This window comes from Ammodytes marinus (genome assembly GCF_949987685.1).
Source record: "Ammodytes marinus genome assembly, chromosome: 24".
NCBI classification, from domain to species: Eukaryota; Metazoa; Chordata; class Actinopteri; order Uranoscopiformes; family Ammodytidae; genus Ammodytes; species Ammodytes marinus.
Window position 1 is genome coordinate 2,475,634 of NC_137228.1, and position 26,163 is coordinate 2,501,796.

At 41.1% G+C, this 26,163-nt stretch overlaps 1 protein-coding gene across 1 annotated transcript; it reads right to left on the reverse strand.

Moving 5' to 3' along the window:
• Positions 1–4,944: 4,944 nt before the first annotated feature.
• LOC307269695 (sodium/myo-inositol cotransporter-like) lies at positions 4,945–17,546 on the reverse strand. Its single transcript, XM_080052701.1, has 5 exons — positions 17,498–17,546; positions 10,318–11,296; positions 9,736–9,931; positions 8,121–8,248; positions 4,945–8,030 (listed from the first exon to the last, which is right to left on the reverse strand). The coding sequence occupies exons 2-5, from the start codon at positions 10,946–10,948 to the stop codon at positions 6,823–6,825; spliced, it is 2,163 nt and encodes a 720-aa protein (XP_079908827.1). The 5' UTR covers positions 10,949–11,296; positions 17,498–17,546; the 3' UTR covers positions 4,945–6,822.
• Positions 17,547–26,163: the final 8,617 nt, after the last annotated feature.

A 26,163-nucleotide genomic window follows, 5' to 3' on the forward strand; every position in this document is an offset into this window, starting at 1 on the left:
AAATAACTGCGGGAATGTGACCTCAATCTGTCAGAGTGTTGGGAATCCTCCATCTTTGATGTGTCACTCCGGCGGCATGCTATTATATTCTTAATGATGTGTGTGTGTGTGTGTGTGTGTGTGTGTGTGTGTGTGTATGTCTGTGTGTGTGTGTGTGTGTGTCTGTGTCTGTGTGTGCGCCACATTTAGTAATTTTGGGCCTTTATAGTCAACAACTGGCTGAGCATATTGGTCCTGGGTGGTGGGTGAAACACTGTATGAATTCATGTTTTGGTTTGACCCACAAACAAACATATATATACATATTCCCTGTGGTAAATGGTCAGTTCTCATTTGCTTTTGAATAAGTTGTCAGACACTATTTGAGTCCATAAATAATTCCCAAGACAAATTTGATTCTGTGAGCAGTAGCCTACGGGTGTATTCACACTGGGAAAGTCCGCTAGTTCACTTGCTTTGGTCCAGACCAAATAGAGTTTAGATTTTTTTTGTTTGGTGTGGTCCACTTTCATATTGCCCCTTTTGCAAGTGAACCAGCATCACGAAGCAAAACCACACGTGATCTGAGGTCATTCATTCATTGGACAGACATTCTGGGGTGGAGAGAAGCAGGTAAAACGAAGTAAAAACTGCGAAATATATAACTGATACGATATGGGGTTAAAAATAATAAATAAATAAATAAATAGGCCAACATCTAGCCTATAAATAAAATTTAAAAAAACATCAAATTATTGTTGTTTCATATGGTTATAATATGTAGGCCTGTGTCAATGTGTGGCTTGTAGCCTACGATGTGAAACATAATATTTACTGTATTTTTGCTGCTGGACGCACGGCTCGCGAGGAATAGGCTCAAGCTGACACAGCTGAATTAGCCGTGTGTCAGCTGGGTGTGAGTTTGGCGCGGCTCAGCTCCAAACTGACACAGGGGTAGTATTGACGGTACCGTAACATGGGATGCAAAGTAAAAACACGCACTTCATACAAAGCGCAGCGTGAACCTGTTGTCACTGTGCGGGAGACGCTCCCCTCTCCTTCATCTGATCGCTGAACACATCAGCATGTTTACGCGTCCTGTCTATCAAATGTAATATATTGGCTCGGGGCTCCCGGTCAAACCACAACTAATCTTCCTAACAATGGCGACAACAACACTTTCCTATAATGTGAAGCTGACAGCGATTTATTAAAAAAGAAAAGGCACAGTGCTTCCTGCAATTGGGTCGGATCGAGTCCGGCCAAATTCACACCACAAACGAACTGCAGCAGAGTACGTTTTGAAGCGCATCGAGACCACCTCTTCAACTGGGTCTCGGAGCGTTTGTTTGGTCCGCCCCCGAGTGCGATTGCTGTATTCACACCTGTCTGAAAGATGCGCACCGAAGGCAGAAGTGCATCTGAGTTCGTTTCAACTGAACTAAACACGGCATGTGTGAATACAACCTTAATTTTAATTTTATTTATACAGGTAAATCCCATTGAGACCTGAGACTCTTTTTCAATGGAGACCTGTTCCCATTCCCATTCACTCACACTATCGGTAGAAATTTAGGGTTCGGTGTATTGCTCAGGGACACTTTGGCAGATGGGGGGATCGAACCACTGACCCTGTGGTTGAGGGTTGACCGCCCTACCCACTTCGCCCCAGCTTCCCCCCCCCCACATCATGTACATACTTAGCTCAACAGCTTTCCAAGTATTTCAAATTCATTAACTCACATTCATCCATTAACTCACTTTCCTGGCATCACCTTTGCACCTTGATTCTGTTTGGTTTGATTATTATCAGTGTTTATCAAGAAAGAACGCACATTTCCTGGAACAGCTTGTATTGTGGTAATATGAACTTGAAGGCACCAAAGAGAAAACAAATGGAGCCAACTAGACTAAGTGAGCTTGTGTGTGTGTGTGTGTGTGTGTGTGTGTGTGTGTGTGTGTGTGTGTGTGTGTGTGTGTGTGTGTGTGTGTGTGTGTGGTGTGTCTGTCTCTACCCAGTGACTTTCCACTTCAAATCTGTAACTTTCCACTTGCAGCACACCATGTTGTCACTGTCATCTTGGTCTGTGTGACTGATGGCATGTTGGCTTGATGATACGTTAAGTTGAGTGAAATGTAGAGGGAATCACATTTGTCAGGTGGCAGTTGGTTCCACAAGCACGGAGCAACTAGTGCAAAGTACATTTCTGAGTCCTTGTCCTTTGTGTTCCCTGCGTACTTGTGTTTTATTGTGCTCCTGGTCCTGGACCCTTTTTGCCTGTTGGCCTTTTTTGAGCTTAATAAATTATTCTTTTGCTAAGACGTCTTGCGTTTGGGTCCTGCTTGCCTGCCTGTCTGCCACACCGTAACAGTCAGAGAGCGCCCCTGGATCAGTTTTGGGGTTAAGCGCCTTGCTCAAGGACACAATAGTAGAGGTGGTGGTGCACCGTAGATGTAATAGCAGCCACCACTAGTTTTACAAATAAAACCCTCCTGTCCGGTGCCGGGGATCGAACCAGCGACCTTGTGGTTACTAGTCGGCCCCCCTTTCCTTTTGTGATGTAAATGTCATGTAATACAGAATGTGAAGGCCATTTGAGCTTATGGCCACCATGATTAACTTATTAACAGCACATTCCAACACATGTCTTGTGTATTTCATGTAACCTTAACGAAATCCAGTAATTAATGTTTTAGTTATCTCATAAATCAGTTCATATATAGTGTTTATAACATGGCATATGTTGGGGCAAAAAACTGCTAGAAGTGTGTGCCAGCTGTGATGATTGGTTTAGAAGACTGACATCGGCACTCTGTCACAGCTACTATATAGGATATAATGCACACCCTTTGGCCAATCAGATCAAAGCATTCCCTAGCGAATTACAAAACTGATTTAGAAAATGACCGTACTGAAATTCTTTTTAATGTCTCTTCAGATGTGTGCTCTATTCCACAAAAAGTCCTCTCGCCGATGACAATATGCAATAAACGCAACAACATTGAGAGGCAGCCACCATTTGCATTTTGAAAAGGTTTAAGCGTTTAAAGGTGCAGTGTGTAACATGAAATCATCACAACAGTTGGTCTCTATGGCTCCCGTTCAGAGAAGCAACAGAAATTCTTCAAGAACATTCCAGCTGGTAGTTCTGATGGACACAGTGTGGCCAACTGTTCCATTCTGTGCTTCTGTAGAGCTGATGACATTCCAACTATGACGCTTCCAAAATGGCGGCGCCCATGCCTTGGTCCATGATATGGAGACATATGGAGATATAAGAGACCCTTTCTAAGGGAAAAAATAAATAAATCTAAAAAAATGTTTCAGCTATTATGCACTAAATTAAACAAACGTATGGATGTTGTAATTATTTTCTACAAAGTCTGCTATGAAAAAACAACAAAATTCTACACACTGCAGGTTTAATGAAGTCAGCATAACAAACTAGGGGGAAAGGATTTGAAATATGGAGCGTTTGCCAGTTGCAGAGTCGCATCATGTCAATAAAGGATCTATTGTTTTAGTTCACAAATTCCTGGTTATTCAAACCATAATAAAGGTACTCTGAGCTAACTATCTATGGCCACAGTGATAATGCTAACATACTGATGACGCACAAATGTTTTGCAGTTATTTGGTCATAAAGCAAAGTTTTGGAGAAACACACCCTGCGTTCCAAATCTCATACTCTTTCTTTTTCTATTCTACATACTACATCTGACCATAAAAATAATCTTGTTAGCATGCAGTAGGCACACACTTGGGACATACTTTTACATATTTATTTCGTCATAACATTGCGCCTTGATCTTGCCTCTTGATTTTTTATCCGTCGCATCCCCGTTCGTTTTCATTTGGAGGCTCCATCGATGTGGCGTCACTTCCGGTCCGGTGTGCACTGGATTGTGGGTCAGAATCGTCCAAATAGCATGCTGTTTTCAGCACTAAAAATCTTGCCCGGATGCAGTAGACATTCTAACCACACTAAATCTGGCCACAAGAATCGGGACATCCTTAATCTTTTTTTTCTACCATACTAAATAGTACATAGTATGGGGATTGGAACGCAGCCTGAAACTGTGATCAGATGATGGTGCTGGATGAAAAGTTAAATGGATGAACAAAATCAATAGGATTGACTTTCTGGGGACCATCACAGTATGCATGGCACTAATTAAAATAACTTAAGGTATGCTGTGGACCAAATTTAAATATACCTGTTGTGTTTTTGAATTATGTCAGTGGTAGGTTTAGCTGGTAATACTGGTGATACTCATATTATTATAATATCATGGAAAATGAATTGGAATTGAGGCAAGAATTCATTCAAAAAGGGGCCCAAACCAAGTTCTGAGTACATATGCATGATTATACTCTATAGGGGGCCGACATTTCTGTATTTAAAATCCCTTTTTTATTGATTTCATGTAACATTAACATTTTCTGAGATTTTGAATATGGAGTTTTCATAAGCTGTAAGCCCTAATAATCACAATTATAACAAATACAGGCTTGAAATATCTCACTTTGCTTGTAATGAGTCTATAAAATATATTATTTTCACCTTTTAAGTTGTATTACTGAAATAGATGAACTTTTGAACGATATTCTAATAATATGAGTTTCACCTGTATGTATCCACCAGGGAACTTGAGACAGACTGTATAATAAATCAATAAAAAAAAAACTCCCATTGTATGTGTTGCGTTTGGAGGCCACACATCAGTCCAGCGATAGCCTACTACCAGGCATAGCAAGCAGCGTGTTGTTTCTGTGAACACACAACAGCCCTCATGAGGCCTTTCAGTGGAGCACAACCATAGATAGTATATACACATAACCAGTCTGGTTAGATGTTCTTTATGACATCATCATCCACATTTTAAAAAAAGACCAAGATGTGGGATTGGACATGAATCAATAAAGGAAAAGACACTGATTTGGGGAGTTCCATCCTTATTTTTTATTGTGTAAAACAATGGGGTATAAACGGTCTCGGATCAACTAACTTCAGTTAAACTGTACCATTTAAAAAAAAGATAATATAAGACAATATTCACTGGATCAACCCAGGAGATGAGGAGACACTGACAGTATCCCCCTTCACATCTGAGAGCAGGCTTTGCGTAAGACCAGCATGACATGTATCATACAAAATAAATTTAAAGGTGCAGTGTGTAATATGAGGAAAAAATAATAATACAAAAAAATCGGCTATTATGCACTAAATTAAACGTACTTATGGATATTAGAAGTCTGCTATGAGAAAAATCCCAAAATTCTACACACTGCAGGTTTAAATAATTTGAAAAAAGAAAAAAAAACCTATGACAAGATCTCATTCAATGCAGCACAGTTTGAACAGACATCCCTCTCGAACACTTGTGTTGAAATCAAACCTTTAACCCTTTGTGTCTCACATGTACAGATAAACACAAGGATATCTTAAGCATCCATTTGAAATGAGAATTAAAGAATAATATAATCTGTGCTAACACTTAGCATACTGTACACTGACTGCCTTAACAGACATGCTTGTCCAACAGGTGCTTTAATATCCTTGGTATAGTCCTTTGTATTCAATAGTAATCCTGTCAAGGCATTAGATAAAGATTGCCAGTGTGAACGATAATACATGTAAGTGGCACACCAACGAAAAGTCGGTAATGTTGGGGTGTAACAACCAAGGTAAGTGCCAAAAAAAAACAAAAAACAGAACTAAATTAGCCTGTCTATTTTCATATGCACCATCACCATGAATGAATGGATTCATGCATTCATTCATTTTGAAATATTGGTAGAAACTCTAAAGTCCTCCTTAAAGTTATATCAAACAATTATAACTTTATGATGTGATGGAAACGGTCCACTTTTCACTCTGTTTTGAGGGTTTGCATCATTGATTGCCTATTCACTATTAGTCAATATATGTTTACTGACACTGAATATGGCACAGCCCTGCATAGAATATTTCCCCCCCAATAAAATATATTCCTGGTATCGTATGTTGTAGTCCTGCAAACAGTTTGATTACAGTCCACCTGAATTTTTTTTTTGTTGCTGTGTGTGTGTGTTTGTGATAAATGAGCCCCATAGTTCAGGGGGCAATGTTAAATTGTGCTACAAATAGGACAGTGGGCCTCATTTATCAACCGTGCGTGGCCCAGAAAAGTAGGTGTACGCACATTTCACAATTCACAATCTTAAAATTTAAGATTAAGATAAGATTGTGTATTCTCTTGCACTGAAAATAGCACAGGTACTATATCCCATTGAGACCGAAGACTCTTTTGCAAGTTTCCCTTTCCCACGTCACCATTCACACACCGATAACAGGCAAACTATCGACATTCACACGAGGCAAGGTAGGTGAAGTGTCCAAGGACGCAACAACTATGACACAGGTGGCAGGGCGGGGATCAAACCTCCAACCCTTTGATCATCGGCCGACCCGTTCTACCAACTGAGCCACAGTCGACACGGCTGTGGCTGGTTTGACCTGCTTTCTGGCTTAATGTAACGGTTTACACAACGTTGTTACATAAGTGTAATAAAAAAAAGAAAAAAAAGAAGAAGACCAACAGTTAAACCGTAAGTATGTGGTAAACAAGCGTAGACTAGTATATGTTTGGATTATGGATTTTTTGCCAGGACTTGCAGCTTATAAAACACAACTGCTTCCATGTGTCCATATAACATTTGTACAAACTAGTCGTTGGAGGCATACTGAACCCTTTCAAGTTATCAATATTTAAAAAGTAAAGAAAAATGTAAGAAAAGCTTAACCTGGAAGCCATTCTTGCAAGGGACAAACATGGCCCACTATTTGAACTCAACCAAGCCTATAAGGAGAAATAGATGAAAAGAAAGATCCCAACAGAGCAAATCATGACCAGTCCTATGTTCAGGAGGATTCTGATTCTTGGAGGTTCATGCAGGAGCTGGTCCACGATCTGCTCCTGCTCCTGGGCTGTGATGACCTGAGCTTTGGATGGCTTCTGTTGGAAGCCACAGAGCCATCCTAAAGCCTTCATACATCTCCTATCCTCCACTGCCCCTCCTCCAAAGCAGCCCTCCTCCTCTTCCACCCCATCCCTCACCCCAGTCCCCTCTACCTCTTCCAACATTTTAGGATCAGAAATGATCGAATGACAACCATTTTGGATCGGACAATGGGTTTCTACGTCGCTGGCTGTGATGGCATGACCGTTGCTAGGTTGAGCATTTTCAAGACTGGCCCCAGGATCGGGCAAACTGTTTCCATTTAGGACGGCATGGTTCAGAGGCTTCAGAACAGTCATGTTCTCTTCAGCCTTCTCCTTCTCTTGCCGTCTTAGCTTCTTTCTCTTGTTCAACCCCCACAGAGTAGTGTTTCCGATTTGTTCTTTTGTGGGCGGAGGAGTGCAGAGACTCACGACTACGGTCACAAGCGCCGACACCCAGAACAGGACGGCTGCCACGTACATGAAATGAACGTCTTTGATGAGAGATGGCCGTTCATCTGGCCGGTCGCAGTGGGGCTCGCGGTAAATCAAAGCCAAGACCAGACGCAACGCTCCGAGGGCAAAACCTACCATCCCACCCCAGAAGGCACCCGTCTCATTGCAGCGGGGCCATAGGATGCCGAGCAGGAAGAGAGCGGCAATGGGCGGAGTCAGGTAGTCCGAGACTTCCTGGATGTAGTAGAACATCTGGCCTCCCTGCATCTCGATGATGACAGGCACCCAGGCAATGCTGACGACCACCATGAAAAGCACAAACAGCCTGCCGACTACCACCAGCTCCCTGGACGACACCTGCTTCCGTAACATCTTGTAGATGTCCAGAGTGAATATGGTGCTGGCCGAGTTGAAGATAGAGTCCAGGTCACTCATCAGAGCTGCGATCATGACAGCCATCATGAGGCCGCGCAGACCCACGGGCATCACGGACATGACCAGCCGCGGGTAAGCCACGTTGCTACAGCCGGCTGCAGAACCGCACACTTCCATGCAGTGCTCTGGCCCGATGCACGCCAACTCATCGGCGAAGAAGATCCTGGATATCATGCCTGGAACCGTGATAATGAACAGATCAGTCATTTAGCGATGCCACAGTCAGGATTTCGGGTGAAAGTCACTAAAAAAAAAAAAACGATTACCTGGGATGACGATGATGAACATAGGTAGAATTTTCAGAGCGCCACCCATGAGAGTAGAACCTTTGGCGTGGGCAATGTTCTTTGCTGCCAGAACCCGCTGAACAATCACTTGATCTGTACACCAGTACCTGGAACACACAGTGATTACAATAAGTCCTCTAAAATGTAGGAAGTATCAATGTTGCAAGGACATGGGTGTACTCCCTTTTTTATTACCTGTGCTGTTTGAACTGACTCTAAAGGCTAGCTTTGTTGGCAAGGACGAGGAATATTGGGATGGCAATGTTAGTCGGTTTGTTGTTCGGTTGGAGAGTTGGACCGGTGGTCAGTCGGTCACCACTCTGGTCCAGACTGAAATATCTCATCAACTATTGGATGGATTGTGATGAACTCTTCTACACACATTCAATGTAGCAGATGATTAAGCCTACTGACTTACATGATTAACCCTCACTTTTCCTCTAGCACCCCAATGAGGATGACATGACAACATCAATGATGGATTGCCATTACATTTGGTATTGATAGCCATGCTGCCTGGAGGATGTATGCAAATGGGAACTTAGCCAATAGGAGAATGCACTAAATCAAACATGGTCAGATATCTCCCTAAACAAATATGGTAAATGTGGATCATAGTACAATCATACCTTTAACCATTTCTTTCTGAGAACGTTAGCATCACTTAGCCTATAGCAATACTTCACCTCAGTACAGTCCCACAGAGGCTCGGAACGCTCATTTATTAGATAGCGCTAAGGATTAGCTACACAAGACTTTTATTCCTGTTCATGAAACAGACCCTAATGGTTTTTATAAATGAACAATGGGTGTAAGCGCTGTTGTTAAACAAACATGTTAAGTTCCCTGCTGTGGTACATAAAATCATTTTATAGTGCATGTCAGTAAGACTAAAAGTCTACCTAAACAAGCTACAGTACACTGTGGCTTGAATGCAAAAAATGTGGGATGGAATGAACAATTGAACAATCAACTCAATGTATTTTCACTGTTGTTTTGTACAGGACTTACACTACCTCAAGACAACATTCCAAATTGATTAGAATACATCTTCTGGGGACCCTTAAAGGTTCAGTAAGCGATTTTTTTATATTAATATAAGTGTTAAATCGCTCTTCATTCATACAGTGATCACTTATACAGTGTGCGCGTTTCATAAAGCCGATCTCTCAGTCACCCGCTCTGCATGTAATCAGCAAATACACTTTTCTGGGATCCCACTAACCAATCAGAAGAGAGAACGTTACAAACCAGCACCCGTCTCACTGCCGGTGCACATGCAGAGCGACAGATGGGTGAATGTGTATGCGCCTACAATGGAGGAGCAGGTAAAACTCCTTCCCAATGTCTGTTCTGATGGTTTTTATCATGTTTTATCACACTTACTTATCTGAGATGATGCTAGATAACTTGCTGCTTGAAGACCGCAGTGCATTAATGTGGTGACGTAGGGACGAGGGAGGGGACTGCTAACTGCAGTCACTGACAGAAAGTTTGCTTAAATGACCATTCCGCTTACTGAACCTTTAATATTCAAACATTCATCTCAATCTACATTGAGATGAACTCTACATTGAAAGACTTGCACTAGTACCAAATAGAGGCAGGAGTCTGGCCCAGTAGGAAACCGGGCCAAGGTAGGTCTGGATCCGTGGGGCTTCGAAGGATCTTCAGAGCATCTGCCTTGGGGTTGAGGTGGTGTAGGCAGGATTCAGAATATGTCAGGTTGGGTGAAGACAGCAAGATGGCAGTGATGTTTGGAGTCGCCTGCATGTACTTGGTCCTCAAGCCTTAAAAATGACAGGGCAGGACATAGTTTAGAAGATGGTTACATATGGTAAAAGCATTCATATTAAATTGTAGTTTAAATAATAACATGGTTTAAAGCTGGGGTGGAGGATTTGGGGAGAAAATGGCAGTTGGGATAGAGATTCGAATCCAAATACCTCAACCGCTCCACTTGTTCTCTTTGGTCCCTCCCCTATGGTCCCTCCCTGACACGCTCTACACCAACAAAGTCGTGCCAAAGTGAATGGACAGTCCCAACAGCCAATAAGAAGAGAATCGGAGCCTCGCTCTGATTGGTCAAAGGGTACAGCTCATGTTAACTTTGACCAATCAGAAATCATATACCCCCAGCTTTAACGTCATTGCACAAAGATCAAATATACAAGACCTTCGAGTCCTCCCACTTGGTAGAGGCTCATGCCCGTGAGGCAGAGGGCTCCAGCGATCATCAGGAAAGCCTGGAGCGTATCTGTGTAGATGACGGTGACCAGACCGCCAGTGACCGTCAGCAGAGCAGTCATGGCGATGAGGAGGAAGATGGACAGATAGAGGTTCCACCCTAAGGATTCCTGGATGAACAAGGCTCCGGCATACAGGTCCACGGACAGCTTGGTGAAGATGTACAGGATCAGGGATAACGCGGCAAAGTACACCTTTAGCCGCCTCCCGCCGTAGCGTTTTGACAGGTACTCTGGCATGGTGTAGACACCGGACTGGATATACACGGGGATAAACACCCAGCCTAGCAACTGGAGCAACAGTAAAGCGTTTATCTCCCACGCGGCCACACTCAAGCCGCTAACAGCGCCCGAGCCGGCCAGCCCGATGAAATGTTCGCTCCCTATGTTGCTGACGAACAGAGATGCTCCCACGGTGGCCCAGTTCATGGAGCGGCCGGCGAGGAAGTAGCCATTCACCGTGCTCCGGTTGGCTTTCCTCATGGCAAGGAAGCCGACGGCTAGCACCAGGATGAAGTAGAACGCTACAACAGTGATGTCCAACACTTCCATCGTGGCCATCTTTGATACTGTTGAGGCTCTTTTCTTTGATGAAGAGAAGTGTCCACATTCAGTTGCTTTTCACTTTAAATCTAGCTATGACCCCTGATCTAGAATAAAAGTGCTGAGACACGTGTGACACTGAATTTGCAATAAATTGAATTCTGCAGATCGGTGTCTGAATCTGATCCTAGGGTGTACAACAGGGTATGGTGAAATAATCATCACTAGAATGATTTAAGTAGTCCAAGTTTTCGACGCTTTGTAGTTAACCTCAGCTTTGGGAATCAACTCAGTTTATGTATGGGCAGCCTGAACAATTGTGGTTTTGATTGAAGGAGCCCCAAAGGAAAATGGTCATCTGGAATCCTGCAACAAACACAAATGTACAAACTTTTAAAACTATAAATAGTGCAATGCAATGCAATCCAGTATATGTTAAAAAACAATCTACAATTTAAAAAAATATATTCAGCACAATCCATACACTAAGGTTATTCAAAGTCCTTTACATAGAAAGAATATATAAGAGCAAATCAAATACATGAATACAATAACAACAAAATAAAATTCCTAACGAGTGCCGGTGCTTCTGAAAGTGGGATTTTTTTTTTAACCTTCATTTATACAGGTAAATCCCATTGAGACCAAAGACTATTTTTACAAGGGACACCTGTTTTCCTTTCCCACGTTACCATTCTCACATAGCAGGCTAACTATCGACATTCACACGAGGCAAGGTGGGTGAAGTGTCTTGCCCAAGGATACAACAACTATGACACAGGTGGCAGGGCGGGGATCGAACCTCCAACCCTTTGATCATCAGCCAACCCGCTCTACCAACTGAGCCACATTCGCCCCAAATAATAAGGAATGTATTTAGGAGCAGTTAAACGCAAGTCGTAAAGCATCAACGACTTAAACCTTTAGCTGCTAGAGTTTGGGCGCATCAAAAATCTTCTGAAGTTTGTTCCATTTATATGAAGCATAATAAGTAAATGCAGCTTCACCCTGTTTAGTCCTATGTCTATACTGTTTAGTAGCCGGGCCCCTGTTGATCTGAGAGCTCTAGAAGGTTCATAGTATGGAAGTAAGTGAGATATATTTAGGCCCTAAACCATTAAGCGCTTTGTAAACCAGTATCATAACTCGAGCATTAGAACACATTCAAATAAATACCTTCATACCCTTTTTTAAATGCAGAGATATCTAACATATCTGTAATATTATCATAAATCTGCATAACTCTACTTGCTAAATAGGCTATATTGTAGTGTACAATGTGTAGGGGAGAACGGGGTAATTTGTCACACGGGTTGGTTGTCACAATCATTATATCTCGGAACCAGAAGGCGCTGTCTGTGAAATTTTGGTATGTAAATATCCAGAATTGGGATAAGAGGTCACCTACATAGTCTTCCTTGGAGTTAGACTGCTGAATTTGAGGTGAGAGGACCATTTGTGTTTTTCATGTCAAATTGAAAATATTTAGCTCCTCAGTATTTTTCTTCTAGGCTTTTACAGAATGGGTTTATAACAAAACACTTGTTACCCATAAAAAGTGTGAAGGGTAAACTATAGTTTAGATTGTGGTTAGCAAGCTAATTAGTTGTCAGATGGTTGTTGGCCTTGATGCTAGCAAAAAATTCAAGTTGGGGTTGGTCGTCACATTTTTGGGGGGGTTGGTTGTCACAAGTTATCCAAAGGCTACAGCCAGAAAAGGAACCCAATAACGAAATAAATTGTCAAGCTGTATCCTCACTGACACCCCAGAGAAGGAAAGAATAGAGCAGGAAAAGGCAGCTAGCATGCAAAGGAAAAAAGGGCAACAAAATCAAAACAACCCAGTGCATCCCAAACTAGACAAGCTGCCAAGGCTACAGTAAGTTATATAGGCCTATTTGTCAACTTGACAATGCAATTGCATTTTCAAATTTAGTTATACTTTCTTTCCTTCTTTTCAAGATTATTCCCATTAAGATAACATTGTGACAAACAACCCCATAGTGTATGACAACCGACCCCTTGATGGGGTTGGTTGTCACAATGTGTAAGGGTGTCTTTGATGATTAATTTCTTCTTTATTACAATAAGATAGAAAAAGTGAGGGGTACACATTTCAAGCCAACACTTTAAGCTTCAATGTAATGTAGGAATGACTATCGAAAGATGTTTAGGTGATGAGCAATTCTCAGTAGAGTAAAAAGTGTGCCTACTTACCCCGTTCTCCCCTATACTACAATGTGTATTCAGCATTGTATACATTCTGTTTGTGTTGTTTCTGCTTTGCATTGCTTGTTTAAGTCAACCACCCCTCAATAATCTCTCGCGTATAATTAAATGTTGGACTAAGCAATGAATCAATTGATGCTCTTTAGAAGTATGCCAATCCCTTGTGCACTGTTGTTAAAGGGCACAAAGTGTTGCCCTGTGATCAAAGTTGAGGGAGTCATGAGAAACAGATAGAACAAAAATGATCAAAGAATCCAAACGGGTAAAGCTCCGAAGACAATGGATTTATCATTTCCCAATCTTTCAGTTGACCCTGCCTAAATAGATAGAGATTCGAATCTCCAAATACCTCAACCGCTCCACTTGTTCTCTTTGGTCCCTCCCCTATACCTCCCTGACACGCTCTACACCAAAAAAGTTGGTGCCAAAGTGAATGGACAGTCCCAACAGCCATTTTTTCTCGCTCTGATTGGTCAAAGTGTACCTCTCATGTTAACTTTGACCATTCAGAAATCATATACCCCAGCTTTAAAGGTGAAGTCAGTGGTTCTGGAGAAAGCTTGTTTGAATCACTGTTGGCGTACACCCTCTGTATGTGTACCCCGTTTACAGAACCTAGGCTGCGTATTAACACTGGATCTTTGTCTACGGTCCCCATAGCAAAGCCTTTCACAAATTGCACATATTGTAAATAATGTTCCTCATATTGCACATTTAAATTTATTTACTTTTTTTTTAATACGGTTTGGTTTTTTCCTTCCCTTTTGCATTATTTAGAATGTATTTATTGCGTATATAACTTTTTCCATCTCATCCAATTGCATTATATAGAAAACCCTATATATTTGAAATCACACAGCTGATGTATTGACCGAGATCCAATCGACTGATAGACCTCAGTTGAAGGCAGCCCCTGATTGGTTCATGTAGTCATCAATCTAGCCTCAACGGACATAAAGCGGGGAGGGGCCTGGTCTGACTGGAGGCTAGATTGACGACTACATGAACCAATCAGGGGCTGCCTTCCACTAACTAAGTCATTATTTTCACCAGCGATTAATCTGCCATTTATTTTTCTCAGTTAAATCAGTCCATCTGTCACTCTAAAACATGTAAGAAAAAAGTGAAAATGTCATTCACCATGTCATGTTTATTATTGCAGAAGACGAAGATTAGACTCGATACTGAATCATGCTTCAGCTGCTCTCTAATACCTAGCTGTGTTTTTCTGTTAGCAATGCTATCACTAGCCTCGATATGGGACTGTGTATGTGGGCCCTGCATCAGGGCTGGTTGTTTGTTTGCAGTATAGCTGATGCGGGACGGCTGACCATCTCAATGCAGTCGAAATGTTTGACTAGTAATGGGGCAACCGTGGCTCAGGTGGTAGAGCGGGTTGGCCAATGATCCAAAGGTTAGCAGTTTGATCCCCGCTCTGCCATCTGTGTCATGGTTGTTGTGTCCTTGGGCAAGACACTTCACCCACCTTGCCTGGTCAGGGCTGTACGCTTATTTTTTAAAGTGGTAGCACTGGTGCTAGCAAGCAAAAAAATTCAGTAGCACAAAAATAAATTTGGTAGCACACAAAGTATGATCGAAAACTTGCATGACCCTAACCCTTGCATTTAGCTCTAATTACCTTTGAGCATGTCATCTTGGTTTTATTTGAGATTCTCAATGAATATGATATCCTAGTGTGCAGTAATAATTGTAGAAAAATGAATAGGGGTGCACTGATTGCAATTTAGACAAAAGAGTCTAACCTGCCAATGGCAATTTTTTTGCTGATTCAGAATTATTTCCCCCCCATAAAACTATAAAAATAATGTCTATACCTATATATTTTTATAAACATATCATTATTATATTAGGCTAATAATAACAAACATTTTTAGAACATTTCATTCTTTTAATGAAAACCATACTTTAAAACATTGAACATATAGCCTATTAAATAAATTAGTAAACATAGTTGTACAATTTAGGCCAAGTTAAATAGGTTGTGTCAATCTTTGTTTAAATCATAGATAGTTACTGCTGTTGGCTGCTTTCTTTATAGGTCCATGGTTGACTGCAGGGCTGTGAAGCGCTAACTTCCTGTTCTTACCTGCTTCAAAATAAGAGTCAACTCGCATTTGGCTAGTAACCAACTTTTATTGTGAAGGCACACAGGAAATGTTCTGTTTGCACACGCACTAACTTGACTGCGTTAATGTAAAGAGAGCCGTCTCCTTCCTGTTTTTAACCGTTGGTGAAGTTAGACACTATAATCGCCGCACAAGCACAGATCCCGAGCACACATCTTTCACCAGCCAAAGTGGAGGGTAGAATAATAACTTACTCGCCTAAGACTACATTCACCCGCATTTGGAGAGTGTTAATGTAGAGCCCTCTAAGCAGTATTGTGCATAGCTCCTCTGTGTCTCAAACAGACAGCATCTGCTCATTAGCACTGGTGCGACTGGACTTGTATTCATCATCGCACGTGATCAATTTCAGTAGCAAATGCGATCAAAACTGTCGCACTGTACAGCCCTGCTGGTGTGAATGTGTATGATTGCTGTATGTTTGAGGTGGTGGTCTGAGGGGCCGTAGGCGCTGAATGGCAGCCACGCTTCCGTCAGTCTGCCCCAGGGCAGCTGTGGCAACTATTGTAGTTTACCACCACCGGTATGCCTGTGTGTGAATGAATGGAACCTGGAACCCTGTAAAGCGCTTTATAAATCCAAACCATTATTATTATTAGTGACATTCCCTCACCAGAGTATATGTTGGACCCACTGTATTCACTGGTGGAGAGTTTACTCCTGATGCTATACTTGCAGTAGAGTAAATATTGAATTCAAATAAGAAGTACAAGGCTAAAAAAAAAGAAGCGTCTTGAGGGGAATGCTGGGTAAACAGAGGTCTTGTCATTTCCAGCTACAAGCTATTTGAAAGTTATTCTCTGCGTTTAGAGTTTATTAGGAGACTCTTCTTCTCACCCCTTTTCGAACAGGTAAAGCAAGTGCAAGACAGTTTATTTTCATTTGTGGTTTTCACTGTGTGTAAATATTACTTTACTGTAACTGTCCACTTGTTTAATTTATTTTATTGTTTATTATTGCTTTTTTATTTTTTATTATTTACTTGTTCGAAATAAAAACCTTTTCAATTCAATTCAATTCAATTCAAGTATAAGTCAAGTCCATTTACCATTTTACCATTTACCTATAATATAATGAATGAGGTTTTTCTTCCCTCAGTCTTCCCTTGGCCCAGCTGTCCTTTTAATCCTAACCCTACATTTTACCATGGGTGATGTCACGCATGGGAACATTTAGGGTGAGACAGTGAGACCATAAAACACTCTTTCTGCCTTTTCTCAGACTGGATGAATATATTTAGAACATTTTTGCACATTTACACTACATAGGATCTCAGAGTTCAATACACCTTCATATTCCCACTGGTGAAGTAGGTCTTCAAGACATTGTGCAGATAACTGTATTCTGTTCCATTAAAGAAAGGGACTCATGCCGACTGCTCTCAACCATAGTCTGTCAAGGGAGTTTGAATGTATGTGAACTGCATTTTGCTGTGCTAATGTAACATTTTAAGGACTCCAAAAAAATCTAATGCACTCGGACCTGTACCCTACACAGAAGTAGTGTGGATACATTAGTCTTCAAGCTTTAAACCTGTTTAACAATGTATCCTACTACTGCTGCTGCATACTCACACACATTACACAACTGACAAAGGTGCTGACATATTTTTGCAAAATATTATTCTTTCTCGTGAAGCCTGGCACAGTTATAACAGATGTGACCGATTTTTAAATAAAATAATAATTGTGGTTTTAATTATAAATGAATTATTACTACAAATGGCCTGAAATGGACTGTAATCAGCTGTTTTAATTTCTTCTATAGTGCTACAGTGCTCGAGTTTCCATGAAAAATATTGCTTTATGATATTTTATGATATATATTTTTTTTAATTTTAGACTTTTTAAATATAAATTGAATGCAAATATCCGTTTTCTCTGGCATTCCTATCATAAGCATATAGGCTATATTCTTATGAATCATGTTAATATTACTACTAGTAATGCATAGGATGAATTCACTTTTATCCTAATTACAGTTGCATGAGCGGTTTGTAGGCTATTGTCTTCAACTGGACTGCCAGTCTCTTGTGATATTCTAATAACATTGCCTATAGTTCTACAGAGTTTCACTGTCGAATTTTCAAAGTTAGACCTTCATTTGGTTTTCTGAACTTTAAACTTATCCGAATCAGGTGCAATTGAAATGCGCTCGTGGGCAGTAGTGTGTTAAAGATCGCGAGCCTTACCTGTCGCGCGGTCTCCCGGTGTGTTCCAGTTTGAAGTGTTGGTTGCTGCAGACTGCTGTTGCGTGCACAGTCCGCTCTGTATTAACCGTAACGCAGCCGAGACCCCGCCCACACACACACACGCACGCACGCACGCACGCACACACACACACACACACACACACACACACACACACACACACACACACACACACACACAGAAAGACACACATTGCTAGAATACCAGAACCAACACATCATTTATCATAGACCAGACAGATGAAAACACAAGACTTTTTATATTATTTGAGGAAAATTTATTGAGAAAATGGAGTAAGGATAAGGGAGTAGGGGGGTAGTCAGACAATAGAGAGGGTTTGGGGGGGGGTAAGGGTTAGACACACACACACACACACACACACACACACACACAGACAGACAGACACACACACACACACACGTACGCACACACACACACACACACACACACACACACACACACACACAACAGAGGGTAAGGGAATGGGAAATGGACTGTAGTCAACTTATAAAGCACTTTTCTAGTCAAACTTGACCACTAAATTCGCTCTATACTGCAGTCTCACTCACACACACACACACACACACACACACAACAGTTAAGTTAAGGTGGTAAGCAATGGTAGGATGTTCTAGAGGGGGCCGACCAGTAACCATGAGGTTGCTGGTTGGATGCCATCCATCTCTACACATTGTGTCCTTGAGCAAGGCACTGTTACAGGACCAGCTCTGTACTATGGCTGACCCTGTGCTCTGACCCCCTCTGGAGTGTGTTAACTTGAGAGGGGGTCTGCTCAAAGACAAGAAAAACAAAAAACCTACCTCAACTTAACAGTAAATGGACTGACTTATATATTATGGTATATAGCGCTTTGCTAGTCCTACGTGACCACTCCAATTGCTATATACCGCAGTCCGTTCACTCATTCACACACAGACAGACAGACAGACACACACATGTACACACATTCAGACAGACAGACAGACAGACAGATACACGCACGCACGCCCGATGCAGATAGACAGACAGACACACACACACACACACTCACACATGCACACACATACAGACAGACACACACACACACACACACACACACACACACACACACACACACACATACACACACACACACACAAGTTAAGGTAAGGGGTTAAGGGGTTAACGGGAGGGGGGAGGGGGGAGGGGTCAGTCAGTTTTTGCGTCCGAAAACTCTCTTGATTAGAGATGGTGATTTGGTCTTACTCTTAACCACCTCATCTTTATCTGGAGACTTGGTCATGTCATCCTTCTTCTTCTGTTTGGGATACAAATGCAAATAAAACAAAGTTAGTACAAAGATAAAAGAATAGATGAACATACAGCTCTGGAAAAAATGAAGAGACCACTCCAAATGTTCGCCGTTTTACTATGTATAGGCCTATTGAGTAGAATGAACATTTTGGTTTTATAATATAAACTACTGACAACATTTCTACCAAATTCACAATATTGTCATTAAGAGCATTTCCATTAAGTAATGTAGAGATGAAGATTGAAGAAAAATCCAGACTTATATATATATATATATATATATATAAGTCTGGATTATATATATATATATATATATATATATATATATATATATATATATATATATATATATATATATATATATATATATATATATATATATATATATATATATATATACATTCAAGTTCATTCTATCTGGTCTAATAGATTTGCTTCCATACCTTGGAGAAGATTTTGAAGATCCCCTTTCTTTTCTTCTCGGCCTTCCTCTCCTTCTCCTCGGTCTTTGAAGCGGCCATTTTAATTTCCTCTGACCACAGTAGTGACAGCTCTTCTGGCCTGGTAGCAGTGTGTTGATACCCAGATGACACACCCAGTTCTTCTCCCATCTGCTGCTTCCTTGAGAACTTTGATCTCAGGTATCTTCTCCACCACTTTAATGGCTTCTCCTCGCCCTCTTTCACCGCTTTCCATTTCTTGGTCTTCTGGTCGAATACGATGTCAAAATCGGAGTTATTTTCTTCAGTTTCGCCCATAGCCTCTCTGTGTTGGTCTTGAGGTGAGGGTGAAAGGCGAGCGGTTAAGGAAAGGTCCTCTTCCGGTAGTAAAACCCCATCCTCACTCTCCAGTGGTGAAGACACAGGGCTAGCGGTGGCATTTATGTCCTCATTGGTGTTACTCAAAGCAACATGAGACCTCTGGTTTGGGCTAATTGAGTCCCAAATACCCTCCACGTCTTGGGTGAGGGTAGCTAGCCCGGCTCCCATGGCTGAATCTGCTTGGTCCTGGTCAGTCTCCATTTGGACTTCAGAAGTTTCTGGCTCATCATCTGAACTAATACCATCCAGATTTTGGTGAGCGCCAATGTTGACATGGGAAGTTTCACCCTCGTCTTCCGAGCTTTCTGAAATGACGTCCAGATTTTCGTTTTCGGTCTCCATTTGGTCAATGGAAGACTCGAGGTAATCTTCCGAGTCATCTGGGCTGTTGACCCTTATTTTGATTTGTTCGGTGACAGCTTCGAACGGCGTCTGAAAAAGAGAATTAAACAACGATTTAGAAATGTTTTGATATCAATGAGTTATCACTGAATTAACAGTGTTTTTTTTTACTTTTAAAGGTGCACTGTGTAGTTTTAGGGAAGGTGGATTTGTTTACTATTGCAGGGCCTGCAGATAGCTTACAAAACATATTTAAACTAAACACTTTAGTTTAGATTTATGATGATGGAATTATTCAATACTAAGAATGACATGTAAAGAAAATATGTTTAGAAAACTAGATGCAGGCTCTGTGAATGTAAACAAATCCCCCCCTCCTCTGAAACTACACACTGCACCTTTAATACAAATGAAGGATTACTATTACTAATACTCACGTTACAGTCCTCCTCTGGTTGCTGAGAGGAGACATTGAGGGACAGAGAGGCGGGAACTTTCTCGGTCTCCGGTTCCATTTCCTCGTTTGGACCAAAGAACTCCACGACCCCAGAGTCCAAGTCCCATCCTGAAGCCTCCTCCGCTCCACTGATCTCCTGGAAGTAAACCGTTGATTTTATATGCGAATTATAGCAATAATTATTACAATAATAATGTATAAGGGTACATTAATAACTGTTAAAGCATAGTTAATGCCTATTAAGCATTAAGTAAGTGTTAATGCTTGGTTATTATCAGTGAGGTAATGCTTTGTTAACTAATGCTAAGTTAAACATAAACTAAGAATACCAGTTAGTTAATACTTAGTTTATGTTTATTAACTATTTACAAAGCATTTATTAACAGTTAGGTGATGCTTAGTAAATGCTTATTAAGCCTTAATTAAGCATTTACTAACAGTTAATTAATGTACTCACGTTACAATCCTTCTCAGTGAACAAAGTCGCGTGGAGTTTTTCACCATCAGAATCAAAATCAGAGTCCAAATCCGAATCCCATCCGGACGGAGTGAGGACCACCTCCTCGGTTCCACAGATTCCCTGGAAGTAAACGATTTATTTTCTATGTTAATTATACCAATAAAGATTCAAATAATTATCAAAATAATACTTAGAATAAATAAATAAATAAAATGAATTTGATCGTGAGGGACCAACGAAAAACTAATAAATAAAACATAATGTACATAAAACAATGTTACTTATGTATGTTGTGAATCTATGTGTTCGAAATAAACTAAACTCAACAAAACTATGTGAATTCCTGATGTGAAAATGTGATAAAAAGGAATGAAATAAATGACTATTAAGGGCGGCCGTGGTGAAGAGTGTAGGGGCGGTCGACTCTCAACTACAGGGTCGGTGGTTCGATCCCCCGTCTCCACGCCCAAGGTCCAAGTGTCCATGAGCAAAGAGACCCTGAACCCTGATTTGCTCTGGATAGTCAACCTGCTATTGGTGTATGAATGTGTGTGTGTGAATGGGAATGCGAACAGGTCTCTCTTAAAAAAAAGAGTCTCCGGTCTCAATGGGATTTACCTGTATACATAGGTTAACAAAAATGATAAAATGAAAATAATAAATGACTATTAATACTCACGTTATAATCCTCTGATTCAGAATCTGAATCCCAGCCTGAAGGGACGAGGACCAACTCCTCGGTTCCACAGATTTCCTGGAAGAAAACGATTTATTTCTACATTTATTCCTGATGTAAACAACTTAAAGACGCTACAAGGAACTTTAAAATGTCTCTGAAACAGTCTCATTGTTCCTCTTATATCTTAATTTTATCCAAAGTGACTTCCATTAAGTGCATTTAACCACTTAAGGTACAAACTCAGAACAACTTGAAACAAGCAAATGCTATAGCTTCAACTAAACTAAACAACACTCACTTTAAGCTCCTCCTCCTGTTGAATAGACAAGTCGGTGAAGGACACAGTTGGGGCGACTTGCTCTTGAGCCCTCCTGACCAGCTTGCTGTAGACACACACATTGGGTTCCACTTTGGCCTTTGTGGTTAGAACCTCATTTATCCTCACTGAGGAATCTGCCGTCATCTCTGAAATACACGTAGAGACACATATGGAGACAGTGTTGACCAAATCGTGACTTACCTCTTCCGTGTGTGTGCCAGGAGCCTTGGTCGGTGTTGCGTGTGCGACCCTGGGCATCACGCAGACCAAATGGGCCTCGGAGTGGTTCTGGGTTGAAGGAGTTTCGGGGACCGGATTCTTGGACGCACAGACGGACATCTTGGTTCCTCTGCTTGAGTTTTGCTTGGAGGACATTTTGTTTTCTTGGTTATTCAAGGCGAGTTCCTCCTCATAAGCAAGTGAATCCTGGAAGTAAACGATTTTTTTTCAAGTTAAGCGAAGTTATCTTTATTAGTACATTTACACAAGGCCACATTGAAATTCGTCTTTTCGCATATCCCCTCTCAAGTTCCCACACTCCAGAGGGTCAGCCATAGTACAGCGCCCGTGGAGCAGTTTTGGGGTTAAGTGTCTTGCTCAAGGACACAATGGTAAAGATGGTGGGCACTGTGAATGTAATAGCAGCCACCACTATAGCTTTACTACTAACACCCTCCTGTCCGGTGTCGGGGATCCAACCAGAGACCTCGTGGTTACTGGGAAAAAGCAGTATCCACCCTATCTATGTGAATTCATGATGGAAAATGTTAATAAGGAAACAAATGGCTGCTATTACTACTCACTTTACGGTCCTTCTCTACTTCCTCTGGGCTCATGGGGCTCTGAGGGGCTGGGGAAGGAGGGCACACAGCGGAGGCCTTCTCCTCCATAAAGACCTCACAGGGATCCTCAACAATCAACTCATGGACCCTGATCTCTGCCTCAAGGTCCAGCTCATTTGTGTTGTCATTCTGTTGGAAAGAAAGTGGAACATTGTTAAGTTAAGTTAAAGCTGGGGTATATGATTTCTGATTGGTCAAAGTTAACATGAGCTGTACACTTTGACCAATCAGAGCGAGCCTCCGATTCTCTGTTCTAATTGGCTGTTGGGACTGTCCATTCACTTTGGCACCGTGTTGGTGTAGAGCGTGTCAGGGAGGGACTATAGGGCTCTGGATAGTCAACCTGCTATTGGTGTATGAATGTGTGTGTGAATGGGAATGGGAACAGGTCTCTCTTTAAAAGAAAGAGTCTCCGGTCTCAATGGGATTTACCTGTATACATAGGTTAACAAAAATTATAAAATAAAAATAATAAATGACTATTAATACTCACGTTATAATCCTCTGATTCAGAATCTGAATCCCAGCCTGAAGGGACGAGGACCAACTCCTCGGTTCCACAGATTTCCTGGAAGAAAACAATTTATTTCTATATTTATTTCTGATGAAAACAACTTAAAGACGCTACGAGGAACTTTAAAATGTCTCTGAAACAGTCTAATTTTTCCTCTTATATCTTAATTTTATCCAAAGTGACTTCCATTAAGTGCATTTAACCATTTAAGGTACAAACTCAGAACAACTTGAAACAAGCAAGTGCTATATGGTGGGCACTGTGAATGTAATAGCAGCCACCACTATAGCTTTACTACTAACACCCTCCTGTCCGGTGCCGGGGATCCAACCAGAGACCTCGTGGTTACTGGGAAAAAGCAGTATCCACCCTATCTATGAGAATTCATGATGGAAAATGTTAATAAGGAAACAAATGGCTGCTATTACTACTCACTTTACGGTCCTCCTCTACTTCCCCTGGGCTCATGGGGCTCTGAGGGGCTGGGGAAGGAGGGCACACAGCGGAGGCCTTCTCCTCCATAAAGACCTCACAGGGATCCTCAACAATCAACTCATTGACCCTGATCTCTGCCTCAACGTCCAGCTCATTTGTGTTGTAATTCTGTTGGAAGGAAAGTGGAACATTGTTAAGTTAAGTTTAAGCTGGGGTATATGATTTCTGATTGGTCAAAGTTAACATGAGCTGTACACTTTGACCAATCAGAGCGAGCCTCCGATTCTCTGTTCTAATTGGCTGTTGGGACTTTGGCACGACTTTGTTGATGTAGAGCGTGTCAGGGAGGGACCATAGGGGAGGGACCAAAGAGAACAAGTGGAGCGGTTGAGGTATTTGGATTTGAATCTCTATCCCAACTGCTATTTTCTCCCCAAATCTTATACCCCAGCTTTAAGTTAAGTTAAGTTAAGTTAAGTTAAGTTAAGTTAAGTTAAGTTAAGTTAAGTTAAGTTAAGTTAAGTTAAGTTATCTTTATCTTTAAATGTGACTTTCAGAAATAATAAAAAGTTCCTCGTAGCACCTGTTATAAACACACTTTACTTTAAGTAAACTAAATAAATTACCAGAATGTCGGAGTGGGTTGGCTCCCCTCCTGTCTCTCTGATCTCTGTCTTTCCTCTTCTAGAGGACTTCTTTTTTCTTTTCTTTGGGACGTCCGGCTCCATTTCCACTGGAGCGGGAAATATAGACGGAAGAATAAGTCTGGGTTTCTGTTGGAAAGAAAGGTGAAAAATGTAAGAAGTGGTTATCACACTTGATATGGCTATCTGTCTGTCTGTCTGTCTGTCTGTCTGTCTGTCCGCCTGTCTTTCTGTCTGTCTATATATGTATATATACTGTATATATATATATATCCATCTATCTAGCTGAGTATTACTGTACCTCTGTCAGTTGAGACGTCTGCAATGGATATATCGGAGGCAGAGAGAGTCCGTGATTCTGTGGGGAAAGAAATTGAACATTGTAAGATGTAGTTTTCACACTTGATATGATCTATCTATCTATCTATCTATCTATCTATCTATCTATCTATCTATCTATCTATCTATCTATCTATCTATCTATCTATCTATCTATCTATCTATCTATCTATCTATCTATCTATCTATCTATCTATCTATCTATCTATCTATCTATTTATCCGTCCAACTATCTATCTGTCCGTCAATCCGTCCGTCCGTCTGCCCGCCTATCCATCCATCCATCCATCCATCCATCCATCCATCCATCCATCCATCCATCCATCCATCCATCCATCCATCCATCCATCCATCTATCCATCCATCCATCCATCCAATCCATCCATCCATCCATCCATCCATCCATCCATCCATCCATCCATCCATCCATCCATCCATCCATCCATCCATCCATCCATCCATCCGCCTGCCTGCCTGTCTATCTACTGTATCTAGTTAGTTGATTACTACTGTACCTCTGTTTTTGGAGACGTCCTCAAGTTTGTCTTCCTCATTGACGTCTCTGTCAATACTTTTGCCTCATGTTCCAACTCTGGATACATATGAGGCAGAGAGCGTCTGTGATTCTGTTGGGAAAAAGTAAAACCCTGTAAGATGTACTTTCCACACTTGATACGATCTATCTATCTATCTATCTATCTATCTATCTATCTATCTATCTATCTATCTATCTATCTATCTATCTATCTATCTATCTATCTATCTATCTATCTATCTATCTATCTATCTATCTATCTATCTATCTATCTATCTATCTAGTAGATTAATACTGTACCTCTATCAGTTCAGACATCTTCAGATCGTTCTTCATGGATGTCTTGACCTGATCTGATGTTCTTCTCATTAATTTTGCCTCATTTTCCAATTTCCATGGATTTATATGAGGCAGTGTGAGACTGGGAGGCTGCTGGAATGACAACTGAAAACCATAAGATGTACTTTACACACTTCATATGATCGAACAAACATTCATTTTGACTATAAGGCCTCAAACAAATCTAAAACTGTGCATTGGATTTCCCTACTGGTCATTTTTTTGTATGTAAACTCAATTTCTAAGCAATAGCTCATAATTATAGCTGTAAAATCAATCTAACGCCATGACTACTACTATATTACCCTTTTATATATAGTTAAGTAGGCGTATAAAGTAGTTTTAAATGAAAAAAACACTTAAAAAATCGAAGTATTACTCAAATACAGCACTTTTCCCATGTAAAAGTAAATGTATTGAGTTGGTTGATTGACACTGTACCTCAGTGAGTTGTGGCGTCCTAATCATGTTAGGGTTCTGCATTGGCTGTCTTCTTAGTAGAGACATGGTTGTTCCTCTTCAGTTTCTTGATGAGCTTGTGTTTTTCTTGCAGCTTATCCGTCGAGTGTCCAGGACTGTAATGAAGCTTTTTCCTTTCTTCTCCCTCAAAATGATGACATGGCACAGT